The 22121-nt window shown below is 32.3% G+C and overlaps 1 protein-coding gene across 1 annotated transcript; it reads right to left on the reverse strand.

The window, feature by feature from the left end:
* Positions 1-599: 599 nt before the first annotated feature.
* Positions 600-3483, reverse strand: LOC120079702 (patellin-3-like). Its single transcript, XM_039034020.1, has 4 exons — positions 1980-3483; positions 1761-1885; positions 1471-1612; positions 600-1345 (listed from the first exon to the last, which is right to left on the reverse strand). Exons 1-4 carry the CDS (start codon positions 3273-3275, stop codon positions 1088-1090), a joined length of 1821 nt encoding a protein of 606 aa, XP_038889948.1. The 5' UTR covers positions 3276-3483; the 3' UTR covers positions 600-1087.
* Between the last annotated feature and the right edge of the window lie 18638 nt (positions 3484-22121).

Here is a 22121-nt window from a genome sequence, read left to right on the forward strand (position 1 = left end):
GAGTGAGTCGTCAAAATGAAACAAAGTAATCTTCAACAAGGGTTGTTACAAACCATATCGACAGAGGTGGTCACTGAAAATATCACCGAGTGAGACAATAATAATTATTGACATTAGTTTTCACCGAAGTTGATCACAGTCAGTATCTAACGTGTAGAGGCATTAGAAAGGGGGAGAGTTAAATTCAATTGGTAATTTTTATCAACTCAACAAATTAAGAATGACCATAATATTAAATACTTGTTTAAATTGACTTTAGAAAAAAATAATTTTCAAAAAACTCATTTTTATTTGATTAATTTTGATAAAAAGGGATTAAAATATACTTAAAAAAAAGTATTTCAAATACATCATAAGTTTGACTAAATTACTAAAATTTACCAACTCAACTTCTAAGCAACCTATTAAGATTGATGTGTGGTTTGGCCACGTCTCTCTACAATTATTTTGGTTCATCCAAGAGAGTCATTATCGTTTAATAAAATAGTCATTTTCCACAATTTCAAATCTCCATTATCAAAAAACCAGACGAGAGAACAAAGACAGGCTGGATTGCTTTGAAACTTGTCAGTCAAGTCATTAGAGCAGAAAGCTAATCATGCCGAGAAAATACAACTGTATTAACAACCATGAATGATCAAAAAGATACCACGCAACAAATCTTTCGAAAAATAAACCAATACACAAATTGAAGGAAAGAGAGTAACACTAAATAATACAACAAATTTACACAAATTTTACAGAATACTATCAAGAGAACAAACAAAAGCCCTCTCTCGTTCCTGGGAGTCCAGACAATTTCAGACAGCTCTCCTGCCAATTTAGCACCAACGTCAAAAGATCACAACACCCAAGCAAACATGGAAAGAAAGAAGGCATACAAAAGAAATCCAACTCTCACCCACCAATCCTGTTTATAAGACTATCCAAATTGGAGAAATATGATTTTAATTTTTCAACAAATGAAACAAGGAGAAAAAGAAGAAAACATTGTATCATTCATAAATAAAGAACCCTGATTATTGTGTCTGCAGTTTTGTGTTCATCAATTTGAAATGGGAGATTTGATCAAGTTTTTGCAGCTCCATTAATCAGAGACGGGTTTGGTCTTGGATCTGTACAACAAGATCTTCTTCTTCTTGGAGCTCAAATTGTCAATGGTGAGCACAATTTTACCAGCTTCACCAACCCTGTAGCTGTTGGAGATCACTGGTTCATCACTTGGCCCAAGCTTCGTTGTCTTTTGTACAATCACAGTGTAGCCACCTTCAGCACTCGGCGAGAACTCTGCCCCATAGCTAACATCCCATCCTACAACTCTCAATTCCCAAACCAGAAGGCTTGGCTACAAAAGCAGATGGATCTTTTAGTATCAAATCAAATAAACAGACACCAAAAAACTACACGAAACAAAAGATTATGAGTTTCTGATTAAAAAATATATATATATAATTCAAGTCGTCCTCCTACCTCAGAAACTGGGAATTCAACAGTATGTTTGGTTCCTGCCTTTATGGAAACTTCAGTAACAGGGTCTTCAATGGAGAATTCTTGCTCGCCCTCCCTGCTTAATCCACCATACTGAATTGGTACTTGTTCAGGAGCAACGTATCTGAGAAGGGAACACAAAGAAACCAAAGTACAGGCCAAGGCTACATGAGATTGAGACATTTGTTGCAGTGGAAAACAAGCTTGAAAGGTCATTAATGGCGGAAAAATGAAAAAGAAAAAAATAATAAAAGTTTTAATTATACACCCACTTGAATAGGGTCTCGGCAGTCTTGGATGGTCCGGCGAACACAAACTTGCTCTTTGTTCTCTGAGTGAAAAAGGGGCTGATCATCCTGTTCACGGCCAAGTACCACCATGACACGTTGATGAACACCTTCAGAGGAATTAAATTTCATCGTAAGATCAAACAGTTTCTTAATCAAGTTGATTTGGAGGGAGAAAGAAAAATGGATTGAATATGGCGATACCTGTTTGGCAGCGAATTCAGGATAATTGTCTTGGAAGAGTTGCAGAGCTCGCCTGGTGGCGTTTCTGAGCTCCCACTTGGTGAGTCCAGGCGAGTTTTTGAGGTCGTTGACTTGAACAATGGTGGAGATGCCATTGGGGCTGAAGTCGAGCTTTCTGATGCTCTTCTCCAGAAACTGAATCCTCCATCGGAGGAATTTGAGGCTCTTTTCGTCGTCGGAGAAGGTGATCTGATACAAGTCCTTGTTCTCGAACTCACCGAACACGTTGTAGCAGACTGGGTGGCCTTCCCTGTCGACGCCATGGGAGAACACCACTTTGTCCCACTGGTTCCCCAAGTCCTCGTCCAGAAGAGCCTCGATGCCGAATTGTTTTCGCCAACGAACCGTGTTCTTGATCATCGTAAAAGCATCTTTCACCTTGAAGTCTCTGGCGCGGAGGAATTTCAACAAAATCACATCGCTCCTTTCGTCACCGAGGAGAGGAATTCCCCAGATGAACACCTCCTCTGGTGGAGGTGGCGGCACAGGCTCTGCCGCTTCTGCTTCGGGCTCAGCCTTCGCCTCTTCCTTGGGCAGGGCTGGTTCCTCCGGCTGCGGGGCCGAGACGGCAACTACAGTTTCCTCGATCGCTTCCACCGTCTTGGCACCATCCTCGTCGATAACTGCCACTTTCTCCACCACCGTCGATGGCTCTGCCGCCTTCTCTTCCGGTTTTGGAGCCAACGAAGTCTCGGGCGCGGGACTAGGAGTGATTGTGTCTTCCACCTTCACCGTCACCGTCACAGTCTCTGGTTGTGGTTCGGTTTTGGGAGGCTCTTCGATCACAACTTCTTTGGGAGGTTGTTCCTCGGGTACAGCTTCTTTGGGAGCATCGGATTTGTCTTCGATTTTAGTCTCTTCAGCAGGCTTGTCAGGGTCTTCCTTCTTTTCCTCGGACGGCTTGTCTTCTTCCTTAAGCGGAGGAGGGGGTAGAGGAGCAGTGAAGTCATGGTTATTGAGAGCCTCCTGAATCAGAAGCTTAAGATCGGCCAGCGCCTTCCTCTGGGACTCCGGAAGCTCAGCAACGACGTTGGTCTCCTCCTTGAAAGAAACAGACTGAGAGATCTTCTCAAAGTCCTCGGCGGCTTTTGGCTTCTCCGCCTCTGCAACTTCCTCCACGGAATCAGGGTTGGCAGGAGCAGGGTCAGGTAGTTCCTTCTCCGGGGCAGGGGCCGGGGCAGGGGCAGGGTCCTCCGGGACAGGTTGAGAAGAAGGCTGGGGTTCGGCAGCAGCAGGCTTCTGGGTTTCCTCAGCCATGACTAGAAGAAGAAGAAGAAGAAGAAGAAAGGAGTATTGTTTGTGAGTGAAACAGAGAAAAGAAGAAAGAAGGGCTTAATAGTGAAGAGGAGAGGCGAAGTGGAAAGAAGAAGAAGAAGAAGAAGAAAGGATGCGAGGGGTATGTGTGTTGTTTGCCGTTGTAATGATAACAAAGAACAGACTGTCAGAGCCCTTCGCCAGCTGTCATGCCACTTTGTTTGTGGGCCCTTCTCCTCCTCCTCTTCCCTATCTCATCCTCTCTCCCCCCTTCTTTTTACAACGTTATTCTTCCTTCCCTTCCTTCTCAAACTTCAATCATCATTCTCATTCTTTAACTTTAATCTCTCTTTAATCATTCTTTTTTCTCAAATCATAAATTTTGTCTATTTATAATATTTTGGTTTCTTCTTTACTTCTTCAACGTTAAAATTATCCCTTATTGAGTTATCATGCCTCAAATTAATATATTATAATTACAAATAAAATAAAGTTTCTTGGTCTACAAAATAGAGAAAGAGATGAATATAGAATTTCTTAAAAATATAAAAATTTCAATAATATTTACTATTAAAGTTTAATTATTTAAAATACTCCAAGTTTTTTAATTTTTCATTTTTTTTTAATTTCACAAATTTACTTAACACAAAATTTAAAGTATAATTTATACCACTGAATTTTAAGTGTTGTATTAGTTTAAATCCTAAATTAATAATTATATCAATTTAAACCCTAAACTTTGGGAATAGTATCAATTTGAACTCCAAACTAATAATTGTATCAATTTAAACCATGAACTTTCATAATTGTATCAACTTACACCATTCATTATGTTTTATTTGGATACACTTATAAATGTTTAAGGTATAAATTAATATATTTATGAAAATTTAGGATTTAAATTGATACACTTATGAAAGTTCAAGTTTTAAATTGATATAATTATTAGTTTGAGGTTTAAATTGATACAAATCTCAAAGTTCGGGGTTTAAATTGATACAACCCCAAAGTTAAAGGTTTAAATTAATACAATTCTTAGTTTAGGGTTTAAATTGATACAATCTCCAAAGTTTAGGGGTATAAGTTGATATTCGCCCAAATTTAAAGGATAGATTTTGTATTTTTTTTTCAATAATTTTAAATGTTTAATAAGACATAAATTTAAAATGTCATAAACTTATTAGACACTTTCTTTATATATGTTCACCAATTTTCATACCAATGAAAATAATTGTCTTCACTTATATATCATATATTTCTTCCATAACTATAATACTTCGTTTCCACTTAACAAAAACAATTAGTACATATTTGAGAGTGAGTTTGAAGTCAAAATTATTGTTGTCATATTCAAAACCATCTCGAAACAAGTATTTATCACTCAAAATTAATTTAATATTTAACTTTACACTTTTAAATGCATTTTTTATATCATAAAAAATTATTTTAAATTATCAAAATATATTTTAGAGTGACTTTCAAATTGATAAAAATAATTTTAGCTATTTGAAAATTACTCTTCGACATGGTTTTAATATCAAAATTATTTTGAAAAATTTTATTAACAAACCATTTCACTCACTTGTATCAAAATGGAAAAATTGTCCAAAATAACCCCTTTAGTTTTTACATTTCAAAAGTAGCATGCTTTTTGAAATCTCGTAGAATTGATTTTTCTCGGGCCTTCTCAGGTAAGATCGAGTCCGAGATTGTGTTAATTGTTTTAACTTTTGAATATCAAATTTGATTGATGGGAAATGAATTTTACGAATATGCCCTCAGTAATATAAAAATAATATAATTATTATAATTACCCATTTTTTGGGAAATAGATGGTTGGCTTGCTCAACAAGTTTCCTAAACATGATCAAAAGTTTTCCCTAGTGTTTGGCCGTCCTCAAAATCCTCAGGTCTCATCTTTTTGCATACATTAAAAAAAACAAGATAAATGTAGCAATATTATTTTTTGTAAATTTGTTGGAGTTGTTATTAGCATGTTGTTGATGCAATCATTTATGTTTTCGTGGTTGTTTATGCATTCTCGGTCGAAACTCAATAATCTCGGCCATGATTGAGTATAATTACACCGAGATTTAGTGGAGGGTTTAAAATCTCGGTCGAGATTTTTATATAGTTGCACCGAGATTATTCAATATCCCCGAGATTTTGCCTGAATTTATTAAGTTTGTTGAACCTGTATATGATTTTTTTTAGGGATGCTTTATATATTTGTTTGTTTTGTGGGTGAATGGAAGGAGGATGAGAAATAATGCATAGGGAGTCAGTTGAAAGGGCTGATTGTCGATGTCAGAATAAAGTATGAGAAGTTTTTATGGGAAATATATAGAATTAGTAGGATAAATTCTGTTGAATTTGAATTGGTTATAAGGTGTTTGTACATTGTTAGACCAAATGTAGCTGCCTTTGTGATAAGTAATCAAGAAGATCTCCATTTTTTTCTTAATTGGTGACAATATGTCTCAAGTGGCCCTTTTAGTATCGAAGTTACCCATAGGAGTCCATAAACCTAGGAGTACAATACTATCCTATCCAGTTCAAAATGTCTCAACATTTGCATCCGAACTTGAATTTATTCCTGAATACAATACGATTTTCAATGAGGTGCAATCATTAAGTCCATTGAATAATAATGTATGTCCTTTATACTTGGGAGACGATACAGATGGGTTGTTGAATATGGAATACGTGGACCTATATGAGGATGCTGTTAACAATGAGTCTATGTTTGAAGTAGACATGTTAGTGGATTATGATGTGGACGTTAATGTGGCTGATATAGATATGTTTGAGAAGATTGCTAATGTTGATCATGTGGAAGAGTCAATGATGAATGTAGAATCAAGGGTTGATAGAGGACCTTATGGTGATAATAACCCGATAATTGACGATGAGCATCATGCAGATTCAATAGGAAGTGGTGAACACCGTGTCAACAGTAAGAAGAGGAAGTATATCGAGAAATTAATGGCAAGCACCATAGTCGTCTCATCCGAGTCTACTATAGAAGATGTCCAAGTTGATAATATGTTTTTAAGCAAAAAAGATTTTGCTAAGAAAATGTCTGTCTTTGCCATTAGAAAGAACTTCTAGTATGTGTTGAATAGATCTACTAAGAAATTATATATTTTAAGATGCATAGAAATGACTTATCAATGGAAGATTAGGGCTATTAGAATGAAAGACCCTGAAATGTTCAAAATTAGCAAATATGTTAACACCCACACATGCTAAAAGATATTAAGAAAACAAGATAATAAATAAGCTAACAGTTGGGTTATAGCTGAAGTGATTAAGTCTAAATATCAGGATGTTAGTCATGGTTATAAATCGAAGGAAATTATTCAAGACTTTCGCAAGGAGTATGGGGTGGACATTAGTTACAAGAGGGCATGGTGGGCTAGGGAAGTTGCATTGTCCTTAACGAGAGGATCCCCTAGAGAGTCATTCTATTTGTTACCATAGTATGGGGAAGCGTTGAAGATTGCCAATCCTGGGACTCACTATGAGTTGGAGATTGATTCTGATGGGCATTTTAAATACATTTATATGGCACTTGAGATTGCAATCAGAGGGTTTTTTTTTTAAATTATATCAAGCCAGTTATTATTGTTGATACTACACACATGAAAGGGAAGTATAAGGATATTGTCCTCGTAGCAGTTTCAATTTATGCTAATAAACAAATATACCTGGTTGCTTTTGGTTTGGGGGATAAAGAAAAGATGGTTCATGGACGTGGTTCATGAAAAGGTTGCAATCAATTGTTGTTGTGATTAATGGGTTGTTGTGTATCCGATCAACACAAAAGTATTGCAGAGTCTATTGCTACAGTTTTTCCTGACGCATTCCATGAATTTGTATCCATCATTTGAGCCTGAACCTGACAACGAAGTTCAACAATGATAACATGTGTTCAAACTTTATGTTAGCAGCTAAGGCATGTCAGGAGTCCGTCTTTCGATATTATTGGAACAAGTTGTCTCCTTACAACAGTGTTCAAAAATACCTTACTAATGTCGGGATGTCAAGGTGGCCCACGTATACCAAGGGAGGAATGAGGTATGATCAGATGACCATAAATATTGCAAAGTGTATCAACGTGGTATTGAAGGATGCTTGATTCCTTTTGGTGACTACACTGTTGGATCATATTAGAAGTCTTCACCAGGAATGGTTTTCCAATCGTAGGACATTAGCTTCAATGTGAGAATCAGTTTTGTTAGTCCATGGGGAAATTTTTTTGAAACTTGCAGATATTAGTTCTAGAACATTTACTATACGATCGATCGATCACCACTAGTTTGAGATTGTAGACGGTCATTTAAACCCTCATGTTAACTTGAATGAGAAGACTTACATGTGTGGCAAGTTTCATTACTATGAAATCCCCTATTTGCATGCACTTGCCGCTTGTCGGGTCAGGAGTATTGATCCATATACTTTATGCTCAAGTGCACACACAGTTACGAACTACTGGCTAGTTATGTAGAGCCTATATTCCCTGTTTTTCATGAATTAGAGTGGAAGACATCACCCGGGTTTGTTGATAAAGTAGTCTTACCTCCTAGGGTAATTGGAACAGTTAGTCGTCGTCAACAATCAAGTAGGCAAAACAACAACAAAACAATACAAATAAATCTAGAATCTAGCTAAAATTTCGGTAAAGAACTCGATGAAAAACCTAAGATCATGCCCTAATAATGAAGAACTTGGGCCATTTACACCGGTATGCCACGAGATTAGAGTTTTCGTCACATCCTATATAAAATCTCGAGGAAGAACTCGGACTACAATTACCCCGAGATTATATACAAAATTCTGAAAATTCAAAGGTAATAAACCTAATCTCGGTACACATCCAAACGATCTGGGGTCCACTTGGTCAAATCTCGACTGAGATTCAAATAAAATTAATCGAAATAACATGGAAAAATTCCAAAAAAATCATCAACGACAGACTACATACCCAAAAAGGAACAAATATTGCAACATACACAATCATCAAACCAGATTTCATTGTATATGAAAGGATTAGGAGTATCGATCCATATACTTTAGATACATTCAAAAACCCTAGCAAACCTCTAATTATAAATGAAACAATATACTTAAAGAAGGACATATCTCTAAAATAAGTAAGTTTAAGGATGCAAAGAACCGTGGAGAAGGAAAATTTCACAAAGAAAGCATGGAAATCTCGGGAGAGTTGAGGACCTGAATCATCTGAAGGGTTTCCATGTATTTGAAAAGGTTTTTTTAAAGCAGGGATATTTTTGTTCTTTTACACGACTGGATAATTTGAATTCATTACGTTTTAAACACAATCTCAGGCCCGATCTCGCCTGAGAAGGCCCGAGAAAAATCAATTCTACGAGATTTTAAAAAGCATGCTACTTTTAAAATTGTAAAATTAAAAGAGGTTATTTTGGACAATTTTCCATTAAAATGCTCATATTTTTACATGCCGTACACATATTAGATAGACATCATGATGAGAAACATACTTATTATACAACAATTAAATTCCATGAATGAGACCCACACCTTATAATAAATAATCAAACAATAATTTTCTTTTCAAAAAGTAAACTTATATAAAAACTTATATAAAATTAAGGAAACTTGTTAAATTGGTTTTAACTCAACGATAATTGACATGACTTTTTTTAATAGAGGTTAGTAGTTCGTTTCCCATCTTTGTGTTATTGTACTTAAGAAAAAAAAAACGTACAAACAGACTTAACACATAGCTCAACTGATTAAAGGTGCGTTTAGAGTTAATTTGAGAGGGTTAAAAAGTGATTTTTAAAAATCTTAACAATTTTTTATGTTTGGTATAACAAATTTTGAGTGTAAGTCTAGGAGTGATTCAAATATCGTTAAAATCACTTTTGTCATCTTTAAAATCATTTGAATATGTGTCTATAATCACTCAAAGTTAACATAATATTATATTTTACACTTTTAAATACAATTTGCAAACAACAAATTTGATCTTGAATGATTAAAAACATGTTTCAACATAATTTTGAAAATGACAAAATAATTTTGATCATTTAGAATCACTTCTAACACACGTGATTAGTAAATTTATCAAAATTACTTCAAAACATACGTTTATTTCACACCAGTTTTAAAATTAATTTCTACTGACTTTAAATATTCAGTCACTTTTTAATAAATTTTTCAATTTAGGATTTTTAATTTTATCCTTCTAAATTAAAATTTATTCTATGTATCTAATAGAAAATCTATCTCATAATTTTTCATAAGTTGAATGTAACTATTTCCTTTTAAATCATACCATTGGTTTTTTTTTCTTTTTTTAAAAAAAGTTATTTTTCTTGATTCTTCAAAAATTAATATAGAGCAAAGAAAATACTATTTTAGGCCATCGTTTAAAAAGAATTATAAATTATAAAAAATGTAAATTTTAAAAGCATGTCTATTTTAGTCGTTGTATCTAAAATACAATAATTTAGTATTTAGCAAATATTATAATCAACTTGTTCAAGTCCTTTGATACGAATTTTTGGTGCCCACAATGAATTTATAATATTCGGGAGGAACCAAACGAACATCCTACATAAGAGAGAATCTCACATTGGTGTGGTGTTTGGCCACCAAAACATTCTAACGATTAAGTTAGTAATCATCTAGAGCCAGAGAGTATACTAATCACATACTATTATAACTAACTTTACACCCCAAACAATCCCTAAACGTACAATCATAGTAGATATGAGATGGTCTACCGCATAATTAATTTTTACATATGACGTCAGAATTTGAGAGAATTACCATGATATTTGTCTTTTTTGTAACAGATTAAGGACATGTATGGGTGTGATTCTAAAATGGTTAAAATCACTTTCAAAATACTCTAAAACATGTTTTTAATAAATTAAAATAAATTTGAGTACATAAAATTGCATTTAAAAGTGTAAAATTAAATATTAAATTAATTTTGTGTGATTAAAGACATGTTTCAAAGTAATTAAGAACATGATAAAAGTAATTTCAACAAATTAATAATCACTCCTAAATATATACTAACACGTATAACTTGTACATTTGTATTTTAAACATTAAACTTTGAGAATTTACAAACTTATCTAATATTAAATTTGAAAATTAAGGACGATATGTAATGAGAAAATTTATCAAAAGCATGAACAATTCTTTCTAGAAGTATAAGAATAAAAATAAAATTCAGGAATCAAAATATACTTTTTTAAAATTACATGTATGTTAAAATTAAAAATTGTGAATAATTTTTGTTCCCAAAATAATATTGAAATTAGAAAGCTGGTGGAAAGGTTTTTCGACGTAAAACCCAATCTCTAGTGTGAATTGGGAGTGGAAGTTTGTAGCAACTTCACTTTGGCTTAGAAAATCATCAAAGGTTAGTTGGATTCCTTTTTCCTAATAGTAGAGATTCTCAACTACAAAGTCATATACTTTATATCACCAATAATCTTATGTCTATATTTCAATCCACTTTTAAGGAGTGTAAGAGAAAAATAATGACAATGAACCCTCACTATATTAGTAAAGCTTTCTTTTTCTTTTTCTCGAGTTCAACATGTGAAGATCAAACTTTTATTATTTTGTTATACATGTGCATATATATCATACTCGAACTAATTGAATTATATTTTAATTGACAATAATGAGTTTAATTTATACAAATCTCTCTAATATATATATATATATATACTTTTTTTAAGGTAACATATATATGGTTGGTTTCAACTTTTTTTAATGTGTGTTTTAGTTCATTAAAAATCAAATTAAAAGGTTTAGGATAAAATTGAAACTTTTAAGACAATAGAGGAAAAAAAATCAAAATTTTACTGTTTAGTGTCACACCCGGTCCCAAGTGGCCCTGTTAATCTTAAGACGAGTTGTAACGACAATAATTTTAAAAGAATGGTAGAATTTATTATTGAATCTCCCTTAACTTAAAACTTAACTTCAATTAGAAAAGTTAGTTATACAGTGTCTAGCTACATGTAACTATAAGAAGTGAGATTTGTGATAAATTGATGAGACTAGTGGCAATTTTTGATCAATGGGTTCTTAAATACGACATTTTATGACGTCGACACTCGATCAATGTGGGCATCTCAAATGTACATAGATCTCAAATCCACCTTAGTATCTCGATATTACCACTCAACATTGAACATACAAAGTATCGAAGTAATTACGTCTGCAATAAATGAACAATAATATTATACGAATAAGTGATCAACCTTCGTACATGGTTCTATACATGTAAATGGAGATGCTTTTAACCTTGGAAGATTATCCAAATACATGTTGATATAGAGTACATCAAAGCATGTCCACTTGCCTTACGGCATAAACCCTTGAAGATGATTTTTTTATGCTTCCCACAAAGAGAGTGACGTCTCATACATCAAGAAAGAAAGTTCCTTTGAAATTAGGGTTTTTAGATAAACTTCTATCCATGAAAAAGATTTGTAAGCAAGATTACCCTTGAAAGAGGTGGCCAAATCGCGTCAAGAGAGCACTTTAGAGAGTAAAAATATTGTCACTTTTCTACATTATGTTTAGTTTATATATCTCTTCATTGTATTCATGAATTCTTTTATCAATGAATTTATTGATTACTCTCTTTATAGAATTGTGAATGCATTTTAAACTCTTATGTTACGTTTTTTCACGGATTTTAGAAAGGAATAAGGAATTAAAAACCTAAATATAGGACACGTCACATGATCTTAAACGTAAGGCACATCATATACAATAAAAAAGATGCATGTATTAATCTAAGTTTTAATTAGCCAGACATATAGGACTAAATTCGTATGCTCTTACTGGTTCTTGAAATCAAAGCTAAATAAGAGTTTACCTTGGTTCATTAACAAAAAGTGCAGTGTTGTTGCAATGTGATAGCAATCCTTTGGCAGTTTACTTTTATGATTGAAGCTTGATTGAATCCTTCATTTTACCATTACTTTTTATATTACTTTTATCGTTTTAACTCAAATCACTTTCCTTTCAAAATCTGGATTTCACATGGTTTCACGAAAAATGATATTCGGAGTACTCTCTACTTTAATACTTATAGATCGTGTGCACTAGCAATTAACCATTATTTTGCCTATGAGCCAATTACACATGTTCACATTTTTTGTCATGAATCACCACAGCACGTGAGGCACTGTTCGTCGTTAACTCTGTCTGCAGCCCTTTGTTCCAAATGTGGACAAAGTCTTGTCTGTGTCCGAACCTAGAAACAAAAAAAGAACTGTATATTAGGCTAGGTCAAGTTAATACAAAACGCTAACATGGAATCAAGGTTATATGTGAAGAATCCAATTAGAATATATTTAACAATAAAATTCTTATTTATGGCAATCTTCTACCTTGACCCAAATAGTGATGTCTTGGAGCCAAAAAAAAATATGTTATGTAAATATGATGAAATAATTATCACAAAAACATCGGAAATCCGAATACACAATCCCAACATTACGTTACGTTGAACTAAAAAAAATATGTGGATGATAAAGATAAGTGTCCAATTTCCGTATTTAAGGACCTACCATGGAAGCATTGGATAGTCATTAAATTTATTTAGAATTCAAAAGAATAATAATAAAAAAGAAAAACAAAATGCAAAATTTACATCATTGAATAATGGAAGCTATTTTGGTGGGTGTTTATGTCTCACACTCCAACTTCACGAGTTGTTTGTAATTATAAATGGGTCAAAAAAAATTTATTTTTTCTCTATAATTACTACTTGCACCTTAACTACGGCTGATTTACTAATAAACAATTTGTTTATGATCTAATTATAAACTAAGTTTGGAAGTCTCAAAATTCAAGTTATGAAATCATCATTTAAGGGAACTACTCATCTATTTATCATATATAGGAATGGGTGAATTTCATGGTGTGAGATTATGTTCTCAGCTCCCTATAAGATCAAGTCCCCAAAAATGGTAGGTTAATCGCATTGATTACTATAGACACTCCCACCTATGCAAATCAAAGGATGAGCCGTTACAGGTAAAAGTTTATATTTCACCCAGAAGTAAGATTGATTGCATATAATCCTACAGTGAAATATTAATCCTTTCCATTAACATATTTATAAAGAGAGCTTGAATATTTCATGGTCTAGTCTTATACAAATTCATTATATATGATACCTCTATTCACATGTCCACTTGGTCCTAGGCATAAAAGACGTGCTCGAAATGAAGAAATTTCAAGAGATGAGTAATTTGTACATGGTGAATTTCACTGGAATGTTGAAAAAAGGCCTCCTATTAGACAAACTCAAAATAAAAATTGAGCTACTTCCTTCACCTTAAAGATGAAGATGTTGACCCTTGCATCAACATACCATGTTCCATCATCATCATATGCTCATAGTGATACTAGCCTCTCTCTCCTGATCATCACATGTTGTTCATAGTAGAGGTGTGTGGGGTTAGGTTCAATCCAATTTTGGGTCAAACCAAGGACCAAATCAAATTATTCAATTCATATTACAAAGAAACTAACAAAAACCAGATTTCCTTGGTTTCAGCTTTTGAATAGAACCCACCTGATTTGATTCAGATCAGTTCGATTCGATTTTTAACCCTTTTTTTTTTGCGATTAGCAAGTGGAGAATCTGTGTGTGGGAGGCGTAGCCATGGACTGAAGGAAAACTGATGGAAACGTGATGGTCTGTGACAGCTGGAGATCTGCGATTGAGTACGACGACATGGATCTGTGACTACTGTGAACTGTGAAGAAGACAGAAAAATGGGCGGTGAGTTTGGAGTGGTGGCTGTCGTGAACTTGAAGAAGAGAGAAGAAGATAAAAGAAGGGTCTTTTAGGATTTTCTCTAATTTTTTCATTTTGATTTCTTTATTTTCTTTTATTTTTAATTTTAAAATTAAATTGGGATGGACTTATTAAAAAGAATGGTCTACCAGCAGACTTGAGCATATTTTGAAATCTAATAAATATATAATTAAATATATAAGTTCGAACCAAGGTGAACCAATGTCCAAATCAAGTTGAGCATATTTTTACTAGGTGAACCAAGGTCCAAACCGAGTTGTTGGGTTTTGCACAACAATAAACCGTCGATTTCAAATTTTCACTAGAAAGAGGGCTGAACTACCCAGTTCGATTTAGTCGGCTTCCATTCACCAGTTTTATCCAACTTTTACACACTCCTAGCTCATAGTGAGATTGTTCCTTCATCACAAAGGTGTGGGTATGAACGTGGATAACATGAACAATATTTGTACCTTACAAAACCTGTAGAGGAAACAAAGGAACGAAATCAAATATCAAAGAGTTGTCATTGACTACCACTTTGTAATTTATTATCGTTCATCCTTTTACTCTCATTGTGTTGTGAATGAGCATTTATGCACAATTTGCTTATTTTTTTTAAATAGAAACGAATCTACTTTATTTATCGATTTCTTATTTTACAACATTTTTCATATTTTGCTTACCAATTTAATGAAAATGAAATGGTCATGAAATTATCAAACTATTAAACTAAAAAAATAAATGATGAGCTTGGTTCAATGGTATTGACATGACCTTTGCCCTCATTTTGTAATTGTTGTATGTTAAAAAAAAAAAAAAAAAAACAAGTGAATATTTTTTAAGATATATTTTCGTAATAAAATTTTGATACATATACTATAAAGTTGAAATTAGAAAGAATTTTTAATTGATAAAATGAAAAAAAAAAAAATATGCCTTCCTATTTTTACAAGAGATGGGGAAGGGTTTTTTATTTTTATTTTTATTTTTTTTCCTTTTAAGAAAAGATTAAATTTAAAAGATACTCGGTCTTCTTTTTGTTGGGTTATTTTTTATTCACTAAAATGATCAAAGACGAAGATCTTTTGTTCATATTTTAATTATTTTTAATGCATCATCGTATTTTGATTAGACGAGGATGCTCCAATTTGTGATAGATAAGGATGAATAAAAATTTCATCTTGTCTACGTATATTTTAAAATCACAATATTTTTTCAATAACTAATTTTATAATGATTACAAATTAATGATACATTTAAAAAATAACAATATTATTTGAAAATAAGATGTCATCCTTTTACCACCAAACATGGTTACCCAAAATCTGAACATCTATTTTCAAACATTTGAGAATGTGTCAAACATCTTAATTTCTAGCAAATAAATGGTCCACAAAAATAATAATCAAATGTACAATAAAATGAGTAAATACTTGGTTTAAAAAAAAAAAAAAACTACTTTTTTTTAACTCTTATGAATTTACCAATTTAGTCAAATAATTTAGTATAAATACTTTTAAATTTGTAACAATTTGATCATTGAACATTAATAAGTAATAATTTAATCCATGCACTTTAAAATTTAAAACAATTTAATTTTTATTGTAAAAAATATTATTAAGACTTAATTTCTTATATATACATATCATAAATTAATTTTTGTATATATAAAATATAAAGATTAAATTATGACGTAATAAAAGTCATAAGATTTTCATAATGAAGACTAAATTTATATAAATTTTAAAATATAAAAACTAAATTAATATTTATTAAAATTTATAAACTTAAAAATATAAAGACCAGATTGTAATTAAGTAAAACTTGGGCTAAATTGTTAAAAGAAATGCTTGTAGATTGTCGTGATTTGAATTGTAGTATAAAATAAAAAGATGTAAAAGATGTCATTTCTAGTTAAAGGTCTATAATTTTTTTTCCCTCCTCGTAGATTATACTAGGGATGTTCAAAAAACCTAATAATTCGAAAAAATCAATCAATCCAATTCAATTCTGAGTTGGTTATCAACTCATTTAAATTGGGTTGGGTTGGGTTCAAATAAATGAAAATTTTATGAATTGGGTTGGTTTATGGGTTCATCTAATATTACTTAAACCTAAACCAACCCGAACTAATTCGAATTTATTATTAACTTTAAAATATATTTTTTTATTACTCATAATATAATTATTTATATATATATTGATTTTAATTTTATTTAATTTCAATATTTTTTAAATAATTTATTCTTCAACAACTCTCAAAATTAGTTTTTTTTTTTATATTTTTAAAAAAAATTCACTATATAAATTAAGATTGAGTTATTAATCTTAATTCAATATATGAAAATAATTAAATTAGATTTTTATATATTTACGTTTTGTTTCTTTTTAAAACAAAATTTTAAATAATAACCGATTAATCCGGACCAATTCAACCCAAATATTTCATGGTTGGATTGGGTTGAATTCATTTTTTAATAAGGGTTATTTCGGTTGAAAAAATTTACAACCCGAACAATTGGGTTAGGTCTGAAAAGCTTTCAATCTAATCCAACCCATGAACACCCTAGACTACACAATTGGTAATAATTGAATAAGAAATTTTTACGGATAAAAAAAATCAAATTATTTATAAAAATAATAAAAAAAAATATCGATGACATTAATAGGTTTCTATCAATCTTTATTAACGAAATACTAAAATTATATTATTTTATATAAATAATTTAATCTATTTTTCTATTTTCGAAAATTCGAAATAAGGATTATGACTCAAGAGAAAAAAAAGAATATATATATATATATATAATATGGATAAAAGGATGGAGAGGATAATTCCAGCCCGTGGTTTTGATAAATCCAAGCGTAGAGAGTAGAAGGGTTAGGTGGGAAGGAGATAATTACTTGGCGTTGAACCCAATTATATTGTATCGTATTGTATTTGTAAACGGACAGGGCAGAGAATAAAATCTCGGATGCCATTTGTGGTGGGACCCACATTCAAAAATGCTGTCACGTTTATCTCTCTCCTCTTTCGACACGTGTCTTTCTCTTCACTCTCTGTTTCTGTCCTTTCCTCACAGCCTGTCCACTTGCCATCCCATACATTTCCCCTTCCACGCTTTTATCAATCATTATTTCGCCGCCGGCATTTGAATTGAAATGTAAACTCCAGTTCTCCATATCCTATTTTTCTATCGAGTTTCTCCCTTTCTTTTTTTTTTTTTTTTTGAGTTAATCATTAATATTCCCTATAAAAGTTATACTATATATTCCTAAATTCTTTTTCATATCTCCTTTAAAAAATCATTTCATCATTTTTCAGGTATAAATTATCTGTTTTCCTAATCACTTACAAAACATTAAAAAAGAAAAAAAAAAGGAAATTATGCATTTTTCCTTCAATGTTCTATAGGGATAGGCGTTGTGGGATTTGATGTGGGTCTCCTTTCAAGAGGAGCATGAGAGAATGAGCGGGAAGATCTGTTTACCCGATCCTTGTTCACGTCCTCAACCTCTATTTGTAATTTCCATCCCAAATCTTTACAAAATTAAATAGAGATTTCGTATGGTGATGAACAATCAAATGGAGGCAGGGACGACGATGAGAGAGTCATCCTTGTCTCCGCTTCACCCCACGTTGTGAACATCTTTACTTATTAATTATGTCCCTGCAGGGTATTTCTCTCATATCTGCCCCTGTCCCCACCAATTGAAGACGTAGCGAGCATAGGAATTCTCTGTTGGAGAAATTTTTATTTTTATTTTTTATATATAAATATAATTATATAATTGATTTTAAATATTGTAATATATATATATTATATAATATAAATATATATAATAATATATAATATATATATATATATATATTAAAAAATAAAAAAATAATCAAGACGGGGATGGGGCGAGAATACTCTCCTCGTCCCCGATCGAAGACTCGGTTAGAATCTCTGGTTTGACTCCATCCTCGGTCAAATCAGGGATTCCCTACCTCGATTGGGATGGGATCTGACCTATGGGGGATTTTGTCAACCCTAGTCTTAGTGAAGCCTCTCACCAATTCTTACAAAATGTGGATGAAGGAACTGTTGGATTTTTGACAAAATATTTGAAGTGTAATTGTCCCATGTAAAAAAAGATTTAGGAAGGTCATGGGTTTGTGCTACATAAAAAAATTTAAGAAAATCATGGATTTCAAGTCGATAAAAGTAGTCTATGCCTTTGATTTTTAGTTGTCTCAGTCAGAAACACTTTAAGTTTGAGTCTAAATGTAGATAAATTCCCTTTTATGTATTCTCTAGTTTGAGAATGGAAGAAGAGTGTGAGCAATATATAAATGTTCGAAGAGAATGCTTTTGTAATTGAGATTGGGGAGAGAATTATTTTGTGTGATTCTCACGCAAATTTTTGTGTTCTCAAATTTTATTGCTAGCCTAGATATAAGTTAGACGGATGGATGACTATTTGGGAGGAGACTCGATGGACCTTTGTTCGAGGGGAGAATTATTGAGAATGCGACCAAAGTTTTACATTGGTTAGATAAGAGGAGGATCATGGGTATATAAGTTAGGACAACTATCCCCATTAGCATGAGGCCTTTTAAGTGTCGTCCCAAAAATTCTCATACGAATGGAGATAATTATCTTCACTTATATATATCCATGATCATCTTTTTATCTCACCAATCTAAATGTAATTATAATACAAGATAGCCTTGGGACCATATATCTATTTCCATGACAGTTATGTATTTAGTTAATCAAGTGATTAGAATAGTATATTGTGAAATGTGGGTACTTGAAGTTGAAGGCAAGGGTATTATAAAATTAGTTTTCATTTAATTGTCTATCCTAATTTCAACATTTTCTTCTTTGAGTTTTGTTTTTTGAATTTGATTAAGAATTTAATCATTGATGTAAAATATTATAAAAAATGTGTATAAAATATGTTTAATTTTTAAAAATAAAAAAATCAAATAATTATAAACAACTTTTAAAAATTATCAAATGATTTTTCTTTTTTCGAGTTATAAAAATTAGTTAAAAATGATTCTATTAAATTAGGCATAAAAAGTCGTCCCAAAATGTCATTCGATTTTTCAAGATATCGAAAAAGGGTCTAATACGTGGTTGAAAGATAAAACATTGGCTTCTAAAGTGTCGACCAAGTGTCGAGATGTTAAGAAATAACATTAAAATGTGGACAAAATTTTGGTAATCCTTATTATCTCTCTCTCTCTTTAACCTCTTATATCTCACTCCTTGCGTTACCTCTTTTCTCTTTCCTTCCTCATCTCCCAACATATAACTTTTTAATTATATAATTATTTTTAAAACTCAAATCCAATAGCGTGGAATTATGCATGGTTTTTTTTTCCCCTTTTTAGAAGAATTCGGCATGGTTTTGTTTTTTTCCTCTTTAAACAACAATAGTGTGGATCGTGGAATCTAATGTGTTCTTCTCTTTATATATAACCTATTATATTTAAAGTAGATAAAAATACTCTTGTTTTATATAAATAACAAAATTACAATAAACTTTCATATTAGTAATGCATGAACTTAATAGGTTAAAAAAAAGCCATCAAGAGGATTTAGGGCTTTTTATGTCATTTATGTAAAAATTAGGTTATAGTTTATTATGCATATGTTGGTGTTGGGAATGTGAACAAAGTTTGGCTAGAATAAGATGATGATCATAGGTATGTAAGGAGAGACAACTACCAAATGATATGAGGCCTTTTGGGTGAAACCAAAAGTAAAATCAAAAGGGTTTATGTCCGAAATGGAACTATATCATATCATTATGGTGATATCCAGAGGCTTGCTGTCCCTAACATAAGTGATATCAAAGTGACGCCAAATCCTGACTTAGCCATGTTGGTAGAATCCTCATATGCCAAATAAAAAGTGAAGAGAGTCTCAAAGGATGCAATCATGGTGGTATTCATCAGTGGTTGAGCTTTTGGACAAACAATGAAATGTTTTTTAGAAAGTCATTTAGATTTGAACATTATATGCTCAAAGTGTTTCTATTAATGATAAATTACTATATAAGAATTATTAGACATTATAAATTAGTAATTTCACTTTTGTATTTAAATAAATATCATCGACTAAGTTTTTTTTGTTTTTGTTTTTTATTTTTCAAGTATGTATGATCCGTTGAGTTGGTCGCTAGAGTTAGTTATTGAAGATAATCAATGGACACCACTTTTAATGACCAATAAAATACATGGTTGAAAGCCACAAAACACGGACCTTTAATATTAATATTGTTGTTTTCAAAACTTATTAGAGAAATATTGTTGTTTGGGAAGTTCGAGGCTAGAAGTCGAGGGTTGAGGATTCGACTAATGGAGGCCGAACGTTGAGGACTCGACAAACAAAGAAAAAAACTTGGAAACAAGGGTTGTCGAGGGTTGAAGTTTCGACATACATAAGTCGAAACTTCAACCCTCGACAAGGAAAAGGAAATCTCGCTAGTTTTACATAAGTTGAAACTTCAACCATCGACAAGGAAGATAAGTGGGTGAAGCAGATTTTAAGAGAGAGCGAGATTGTAAGAGAGAGCGAGATTGTAGGAAGGCGAGATTGCAAGCGAGATTGTAGGATGGAACAATCTCTAATGTCTATGGAATGTATGCGTCTCGCTCTCTCTCACAATCTCGCTCTCTCCTACAATCTCGCTCTCTCTCACAATCTTGCTCTCTCTGAACATCTCGCTCTCTTTTACAATTCAAAATTCTGTTATTGTTGTTATTTTTTCATTAATGATTACTAGTTTTTTTCTCATTGTCATGTATAATATATATATATATATATATATATATATTTTCTTATGGAAAGTAAATAAATTTATTGTATATTCAATTTTTTTATTACTTTTTAATAAGTTTGTACATTATTCTTCTAATTAACTTGTACATTATTCTTCTAATTAAGTTGTACATTATTCTTCTAATTAAGTTGTACATTATTCTTTTAATTAAGTTGTACATTATTCTTCTAATTAAGTTGTACATTATTCTTCTAATTAAGTTGTACATTATTCTTCTAATTGAGAAACAAATATATATTTTTTAAAATCATGGCTTTAAACCTAGGACTGTTGATCCTGATGTTTTGTACAACCAGTCCATTCATCGATCATCTGTTGTATAGCGAGATCATACTACTGGAGAAATATCTTGCAGGCGTCGAGAGGCAGTTCTCCAGCACACTATCCCGCTTCACCCTCGAATACTACCCCTATTGCGCACATCTGGATTCTATGGGGTTGTCAGATTAGGATTTATTCAGTTGAACTGGCATCTGATCACAACCTTGGTCGAGAGATGGAGGCCCAAGACGCATACATTCCATATGTCTGTTGGAGAGTGCACTATCACTCTACAAGACATAGAAGTGTTGTTGGAGTTACCTATTGACGGTGAGTCCATCACCGGAGTGATGTACAATGACTGGTTAGAAGTTTGTCAACTGTACCTCGGTGCGACTCCACCTACCAACAAGATTAAAGGATCTATGTTAAGTTTAATATGGTTAGGAACACAATTTCGTGAGCTTACAAATGGTGGAAGTCTGTTTTCAGATAAATCAAGTCATTTTGTTCACTTGATGTTCCTGCCACTGTTAGCTAACCTCTATGATACGGGGCGATATTCGTGGAGTGGAGCATGCTTGGCATGGTTGTATAGACAACTATGCAAAGCAACAAGACTTGAGATTCGAGAGATAGTTGGGCCTCTCATACTTTTTCAACTATGGGCTTGGGAACGATTTCCAACAATGGTTCCACAGCTACAACATGTTAATAACGTTCAGTTAGTTGGACGAGCCTACGATTCTCAGTATGTTGTTTTAATTCAATTTAATTTTTATATCACTGATCTAGTTAATTTAAATTCTAAAATATCAATTTTAAAATTTTGGTGGAGAGACAAATTTTGTGTGACTAGGATAGCCACACATGTAGTCAGCCAGTATAGATACATGTTTGATCTG

Source organism: Benincasa hispida, chromosome 6 (genome assembly GCF_009727055.1).
Source record: "Benincasa hispida cultivar B227 chromosome 6, ASM972705v1, whole genome shotgun sequence".
Taxonomy (NCBI): domain Eukaryota; kingdom Viridiplantae; phylum Streptophyta; class Magnoliopsida; order Cucurbitales; family Cucurbitaceae; genus Benincasa; species Benincasa hispida.